The sequence below is a fragment of the Macadamia integrifolia genome, chromosome 12 (assembly GCF_013358625.1).
Source record: "Macadamia integrifolia cultivar HAES 741 chromosome 12, SCU_Mint_v3, whole genome shotgun sequence".
NCBI lineage: Eukaryota > Viridiplantae > Streptophyta > Magnoliopsida > Proteales > Proteaceae > Macadamia > Macadamia integrifolia.
This window is the reverse complement of record NC_056568.1, coordinates 10,033,048-10,041,744: the sequence shown is the minus strand read 5'-3', so window position 1 is coordinate 10,041,744 and position 8,697 is coordinate 10,033,048. Positions and strand designations below refer to the sequence as shown.

Genomic DNA, 8,697 nt, shown 5'->3' with positions numbered 1-8,697 from the left:
CCCCATCGTCCGTCACGGCGTCGTTGCTCAATAATATTAAAGAAGGCCCGTTTAAAGACCGGTTATGCCCGTTTAACGTTAAACATGTCCGTGGCCCGGTTAAGGCCCAACTAAAACCCGATTAAGGCTTGATTTTAATAGCCCGATTATTGCCCTAGACCGACCGACCGAATGTAAAGTGTACCATGCCCTCACTAACTAAGCCCGATTAATTAAATGGGCGGACACAGTGCAACCTTTAAAAGTCTTCAAGCCCGATTAAGCCCGATCGAAACCGGACCAGCCCGACTGGTTGACACCCCTATATGTATGTACATGTGCAATTGTCTTTGCACACGTGCCCCTGTACACATACAAATATATCTATACAATCATATATTGGTGTAGGCTTACACCCACACCTTCACCCATTCTTAGTTTGACATTAGATAGAAATAAATCCAACACTAGGATAAGAGGGCTAATCTAGGGTTTTGGGAATACCCGAAAAGGAGGAGAGGTGGAACTTTTGTAAAGGAGGAAAAAAAAAAAGAAGTTCAAGATAGTTGACTTTGAGTAAATATAAGTTGAATATAGGAGAGTGATAGTAATTGTCCCTTATATCTTATTTTAATTACTCACTGCATGGTTGGATAATCCGATAGGATTAAAGATTCTTTTCAGATATCATGTTTATTGTTGAAAGGTACCTGCTACCAACTAAGCTTGGATAAGGTCCTCGTCAAGAATTATTTTGATCCAAACATGGAATCCACTTAATGAAAAAACCTATTCCGAGAAAAGAGAGAATACATGGATTCCATATCTGGATCAGAACCACATATGAGAATTGTTGAAGGACCTGATTCGAACTCCTACCAGCTGGTTTTCTATTGAGGAAGAAGACCTCTCATAGGTATTGGATTCCACATAAAAAAAAATTAAAAATTTAAAAATAAAAAATAAAAAATAGACGACTTGACTTCAGTTTTACTTTACCTACACTCACTCTCTTACCCAAAACAAAAAACAATTTTCTGAAGAGGCTCTCAGCTGCAACGTGGGGGAAGGAAAATACCCATCAATTTACTAATTAGGTTGGACCGTTGGAGTCGTTGGAATGGTTGACTTACTAGGTGCTGTTTGGAAGGTATAGCGCATTGCATATGGGTTCTTAGATATTATTTTCATTTGCAACCAAAGAGCAACTTGTGACGAGGGAACAAGTAGAACTAGAAGGGAAGAGCCAGCAAGAAGGAAAAGAGGGAAAGTATCCATGGAGAGGGAAGAGCAGGCAAGAAGAGAGCGAGAGACAATGATGAAAAGACTTTATGACGCTTCGTTGAGTGGAAGTCTCTCATCTCTGATTGAACTCATTGAGGAAGACCAGCTCATTCTCGATAGAGATTTTATGATTACTCACTTCAATGAGACTCCACTCCACATAGCAGCAATGCTAGGCCATGTTGAGTTTGCAAGAGAGATTTTGAGACGCAAACCAGAACTTGCAACTGAGTTAGACTCAGAAAGTTCTTCACCTCTTCACTTGGCTTCAACAAAAGGGAACCTTGAAATGGTGAAAGAGTTGTTAAGGATCAACCCAGATGTTTGTTGTATTACTGACCATGATGGGAGAACCCCTCTTCATCTTGCAGCGATCAAAGGCCGGATAGATGTCATGAAAGAGTTGATTCAGGCTCGACCTAAGGTCATTCATGTGAGGGTGTTTGATAGAGGAGAAAGCATTCTACACTTGTGTGTTAAATACAACCGTTTGGAGTCACTTAAACTAATATTGGAATCAGCAACTGACCAAGAATTAGAGCTTCTCAATTCTAAAGATGACGATGGTAACACTGCTTTGCATCTTGCTGCAGCTAAGAAACAGACAAAGGTACGAATAAACATAAACATGGGTTCCCCCATCACACACAAAACACACAGGGTTTTAGCTACTTTTACACTTAATTGCTGTATTTATTTAGACTTACAATATTGAAATGATAATCAAGTCCTCAAGGCCTGCAACTCAGAGGAAAAATTGGTAAATGGGCATGGATTTGGATCTCTTCAGCAGTGCGGGAGAAGGGGGGGGGTCCTGGAGAGGGACTAGTGAGGAGAGAGATAGAGAAAACAAAAGAGATGATAGAGATAGAGATAAAAATCTCATTGGTCCCCCTCCAGCACCCTTGGCTGGAGAGGATCTTAATCGGATTGGGATATTCTTCCATCCATGCACCTATGCATCCTTTTGGTAGTCCCGTCTTCCAGGCTTTGTTGCCATTTGGAAAAATTCAATTAGGTTGAAACACATCAGTGGGATGAATGGGGTCTACCGTCCTACAATATTTCAATATTCAATAAAGGCATGATTTTCAATTTTTATACTTGTGAGACCCTCCAAAGGCAAAGATCATATCAAATATGGCTCTATTACAGTATTTTTGTTATCGAGGATATAAAATGACTAAAACATCTGTAATAATTGCTCTATTTGATAAGTTTTGACATAATTTTATTAATGTGTAGTATGAAAAATGAAAATCCATGAATTATAAAGAATATAAACTGATGTTGTATTGTATTTCTAACACTTTTTATTGTGATTCTAACACTTCACATTTTAATTTTGAGAAATCTTTATTGGTTCTACCTCCTATTTTTTATGAAGAGAATGAATATTTTTATCGAAGGATAAAAAAAAAAAAATACCCTGGATCTCATGTGGGAATGATTTGGAAGGTGGGTGCAAAAAATCAAATGTATGAAGTTTTTACTATTGCATGTTTTACCATATCGGGGATCAAACAGAAAAGAGTGGACGGTTAAGAACACCAAGATACACAGGAGGTATTTTAACCTTGTGGGAAGGATAACACCAAAACTAAATTTGAAGATGAGAAGGTATTTTAAAACTTTATTTTAAAAACATTTTCCAACAAATATTTTATACAATTATTTAAGAATTTTTACACACTGTTATCTATTTCATATTGTTATATTTTGGTAGAATACCCTTGTTTGCATTCTAAACAATAGGAATGTGTATTGTTTTTTTGTTATTTTTATGAGGAAATTACACTCCCCTCCCTTGTATGCTTCAAGTATTACATAGCACTCCCCTACGAAGTTTGAAATCACACTCCCTTCCCTTCTAAGTTCTAGATTCTATCAACCGTATCCTGACCGTGAGTGAGGAACCATTAAGTGTATTACACTTTTTTCATAAACCCCAAAATACCCTTAATCTATAGGAGAATTCTATAAGAGATGGCGAATTTGCCCCCAACTTATTATCGTCCTCTCAAGGGAGAAGACGATGGAAGGTTCGGTTCTCTGTAAGACGAGCAGCAGTAATGTTCTCTTGAAGCACGCTACACTTGCTTCCGCTACCGTGAAAACAATGGCTGCTACCGAAAATTCTTTCCCCACGGGTAATTTAGCTGATTTACTGCCCAAACCCAAGTACTAGTACTACCTCTACACCTTCTATGAAGGATAGCATTTGGGGATCTGGTGCTAACTTTGGGAATCATCCTACTTACACTAACAAAATCAACGGTAATAATTGGAATCTTGGGGGTCCATCCATGAAGAATGGGGCTGGTGTCTCTGTAAGCTCGAAGAAGGATCCGTTCGGATCTCTGGTTTATTTCGCTTAATATGTCACATGGGTTTTGAAAGACGCTTGCTTATGAGCTTCAAGAGGGCCAGAAGCCCATGGCCACCACTCTTTGACCATCTTTAGAGAAAGCCAGGAACAGTTTTGTGAGAAGCCAATGAAATCTTCTTCTTCTTATCAAGCGAGCAATATTCGTAGTCCATTGGTGACCTTATTGTTTTGAATGTATTTGTCATTGCTTTCCTAGATATAGGTTGTTGCTGATGTCGTCCAATGAAATCTCTCTCTCTCCTCTCTGCACGAGAATGGATCCTCTGCACTGAGCTAATGAGCTACACAAGTAGCAACACAAGTAGGCAACCATTAGAAAGGAGTTGCCTCTCAAGTCCCTCCTCGGCGCTCAGTCCTCTCTTCCTCTCTCTTTAGAAAGGAGGGACTACCAAAGTAAGGACTAAGGAGAAAAAAGATAGAAACATTAATGGTGAAGGTAGCTGCAGAGGGAGCATCAATGGCGGAAGAAATAAGTAGTACTGGATGGTTGAAACACTACTCTTCCTGTCATCAAATCCTCTTAGTCGGAGAAGGAGACTTCTCTTTCTCATTGTGTCTGGCTCAGTCTTTTAGTTCTGCCTCCAACATCGTCGCCACGTCTCTCGACTCTTATGGTAGAGTTCTTTCTTTCTTTCTTTCTCTCTTTCTCTCTTTCTTGCTCTGCAACATTACCTTCATGTTCTATTCCGAATCTTGAATTTGTGAAAGCTGAAAAGTTTTCTCAGTGCAGAAGAAGTTGCTAACCTTTTGCCATCGGAGTGTAGAAACGCAACCCTAAAACGATGCAAAAGATAATGAAAAAACAAAATAAACAATGCACACGGATTTTACGAGGTTCGGCAAGGTTGCCTACGTCCCCGGTGAGATGAGATCCTGCTTCACTATCAATGGAGAATAGGGTTACATCGCTCATCCTCACACCTCTCAGTATTGCTTACATTACAGAGAAAGAAACCCTCGCTACAAATATATAGGGAAAAAACCCTAATCCGGAAAGTACACAATTGCCGTCAAATAAAAAATTCGAGCTGGGGGTTGCACCCCCTACACCCCCTGCTATGCAGGGGGGCCTCCTGCCCCCCTTGCAACCCCCACAGCCCGCTAACCGGCTAGCGGGACTGCCGTTCTGCCTGTCTAGGTGCTGCACCAGTACTCCCTAGATTAAACTGCGACGAAACACAAGACATCAACACCAACACGGAGGTGCCTCTAGATCTTCTCTTACGGTAGTTGTATCGCTATTTGAGCTTGAGCAAGATCAAGCACATTGGCTGGCGTGTCCGACCTTGATACCACATCAAAAACCGAATTGTAGCCATCAATTACTATGCCCTGTAGGCTTTCCTACCAGAATCGATGGTATTAAATAGTATCAATAACAACAAATCTGTACAACCCATTTAGATTAAAAAAGAAATTAAAAGAAAAAAAAAAAAAACGAAATCAAGGGAGTGATTTTTAAAGAAAGGAGAAGGGGTAAATGAGTCATTTAACATAAACTTTTAACAGAGTTAAAGGCATAGGGTGCGGTTATAATTTCAAACTTCGTAGGAAATCTAAGTGTAATACTTGAAACATACAAGGGAGGGGAGTGTAATTTCCTATATTTTTATTGATATTTTACATGCCTAGCAAGATAATGAGAAGTATCATTTTTCAAATCTGGCTTTGATTGTGTTGACACATAACTTGTGAGGTTAGCATTTTTGAAAAAGGCCAGTAGAGGGTGATGATCTATGAATTGAATTCCATGCCATTTTACACTTTCACCAATAGAGATTCATCCAACTGTCCCTTCATTAATTGGTTGCTCTTCTGTGCCTGCATCCTATAAATATAACATTTCTAGTATTTTAGGAAATCCTAATAACAGCTTGGCCATGCAGTGATGTTGGAGTTGGTCTTTTCTCATTTGTGATAATGCTTAGTATCATTAATTTTTGAGTTTATATATATATATATATATATGGTGAAGTTTTTCATATGGGAGAGTGTGGTTTCTACGTGTGTGGGAGGGCCAACGAGAGCACACCAAGAAGCATCAACAGAGGCGTCATTTTGGCCCCTCATGTGTCTAGGCGCAAGGGCCATGCTCCCCCATAGAAACCATTTTCTCTGTATTATATATATATATATATATATAATATATGAAAAATTATTAACGTAACAAGGGTCTGTTAATGTTTATCCAAACATAACGAGACACCAATTAGCCTCTTAAAACTCCAATTACAGATGCAACTGGAATAAATTATTGAGGAAACAATTAATTGTGCAGGGCATCGAGTTGTTGTTGGCTAAAAACGGAGTAGAGGTAAATGCCTTGAATGAGAGTGGTCTTACAGCTTTGGATATCTTAGCACAATCTCCACGAGATATGAAAGACATGGATATTGGTGAGTCTCTAAGGGCTCTTGGAGCATTAAGAGCCAGAGATATTGGTGGGGCAACCATAACAAGACCTAACACTTTGACGATGACACATACTTGTAAGGAATCCCCTCATGATAAATATGACTGGTTAGAGAGGAAGAAGAATTCATTAATGGTGGTGTCAACTGTGATTGCTACTATGTCTTTCCAAGCGGTATTGAGTCCTCCACGTGGTCTTTGGCAAGATGACAATAATAACCACAAAGCTGGTACATCTATACTCGCAGATGATCAATTTGGAGTTTACACTGGATTCTTAGTTGTTAACACACTTTCTTTCCTTGGGTCTCTTAGTATTACCTTTTTACTCATAAGTGGATTGCCATTGAAGCGAAGGTTTTTTATGTGGATATTGCTGATAAGTATGTGGGTCGTTATCACATCATTGGTATCGATTTACATTATATCAATGCTTGAAGTGACACCTGATGGTCAGTTTGGGATTTTAACGAATTGTACAGTCATTATTTGGTTGGGAATGGTGAGCCTTGTTCTTTTAGTTCACACTGGTCGCTGGTTCTTAAAGAGTGTGAATGTATTACCCTTGCTTCTGAGGGTTGGTGTGTGGACTTTTACCCTAGCAATCACAATCGGATCAATCGTGGAGTTTTCAAAATATTTTTATTTCTGGGGAATGAAGATTTTACTTTATATCTTCTGTATTTGGTGTGGAATGGTGGTCCCTATTCTCTTACTTTACACTGCCCGATTCGTGAAGAAGAGCTGGAAAGTATTAGTAAAGATGGCTGGATGTTTAAGAGCTATGAGGAATGATGAGAATCAATCCATTGTCTGAGCAAATCTAAGTAGAACGACGTACTACTCATGTTATTTGATTTTGGGTAGAAATGCCTCAAAACATTTTACTTTCATTCTGAGAACTTTATTTATTTCTTCTCTGGTGTTTCTATGAAACATTACATATTTGTGTTTATGAGTGTGAAATGGATGATGGATTCATAAGCTAACTGTTGTGGTTGTTATTTAATGCTTTCTAATTTTCTTTGTAAGTTAATTAATTAATTAATTAATTTAATATGTTTCTTAAATCAATCACACACTTGATTTAGACAGACAATTATTATGCATGCAGGATGTCAATTCGGTACGGTACAAGGCATATATACCTCATAGTGATATCGTACCAAATAGTATATCAATATCGGAATTTCATATTGATATCATAATGAATTAATTCAAAGTAATTAGGTATGATCTTGGTATTCGGTATAGGTTGATACCTTAGGTCATGCACTATTATTCTTAAAAAATAAAAAATAAAAATATGAAAGGTTAGGGTTGGTGTAAGTTTAGCATTGATGATCCGAATTAGCCCTAATCCGCCTTGAGCCCGAACCCTGTCTAACCTGATTATGAGGGCCAACCCGACCCAACCCTATATGGGGTTGGGCCAGGCCGGGCCTGGGCTGAGGCATAGAAAACCCAGCCCGACCCTAACATGGCCTGAGTCTAACCTTGATTATTATTGTGCTTTGTAAAATGCAGGTGACTCTCCTAGCCAATGGAGTTTTTTGTTGTTGTCATTGAGTTTCTTATGTAACAAGAATATGATAGAAAACAACATAACCAAAAGAGAGAGCACAAAACCAAAGGAAAAACCCTTTGGAGTTCTCTATTGTAGTAAATGGAATTATTGAAATTTAAAATTGAAAATGTTATTATTATTATTTTTATTTATTTATTATTATTATTTTTTTACATTGGAACATTGCACATATTGTCAAGAAACAACTTCAATTGCCTAATATTTTGGGTTAGGCTTGGCCCAACTGGGGACTTAGCGACAATTCTCAACATAGACTTCCATTAATTGTGGCCAAGATTTAACTCAGCCAATAATGTCATTACATCCTGTTGTATGAATGAAGAAAGTAACTAAAACAGAACAAGGAAACTTTCCTAAGTTTTTGAAAAACCGACAAGAGAACTTCATTAGTAGAAATGACCCTTTCTCTTTAGACTCTTAGCACATGCCAGTGCTTTGAGGAATTTAGAGGGGCAGAGGGTCAGTTATGGTCAATGTTTTTCAGAGTTTGAAAGTAGCGAAGTGGTTTGAAGTATTGAAATTGGAATTAAAATCATAATTGAATCGTATTTATCGAAATGTAATTCCACTAAGAAGACCAGCTAGGATCAACTCGACCCAACTCGGTCCAACCCTGAGTCATCCGATAGGGTTGAGCTTGAACTTGAACACTGCAAGATTCGGTTAAAATTGACTTGAATTTTAGAACCTAAAATTAGGTTAAGATTTTAAGAAACTCGACCCAACCCGGCCATATTTCACCTTATGGAAGGTTATACTTCATATTTTAAAGCACCAGCTTCCATGCATAAACTGACTAAAGCTCAAGATCCAATAAATATACTACGATTGACTGTTTGAGATGCACACGAGTAATGTATATGTGTGTGTGTTCTCCTTGCCTTCTTGATATTTTCCCATCTAGATTAGTCATGATACATTTAACCAAAAAAAATAAAAATGAGTCGTAATAGTCTCCAGATTGGCCTTCTACCCTCAATCTACACATCATATCTGATTAGTCAAACTCATTGAAGAAGACAAACTCATTCTTAATAGAGTTTTG

At 38.3% G+C, this 8,697-nt stretch overlaps 1 protein-coding gene across 1 annotated transcript; it reads left to right on the top strand.

Moving 5' to 3' along the window:
- The first annotated feature begins 1,036 nt into the window (after positions 1-1,036).
- Positions 1,037-7,053, top strand: LOC122094674 (ankyrin repeat-containing protein BDA1-like). The gene is made up of 2 exons (XM_042665255.1): positions 1,037-1,873; positions 5,931-7,053. Exons 1-2 carry the CDS (start codon positions 1,256-1,258, stop codon positions 6,879-6,881), a joined length of 1,569 nt encoding a protein of 522 aa, XP_042521189.1. The 5' UTR covers positions 1,037-1,255; the 3' UTR covers positions 6,882-7,053.
- Positions 7,054-8,697: the final 1,644 nt, after the last annotated feature.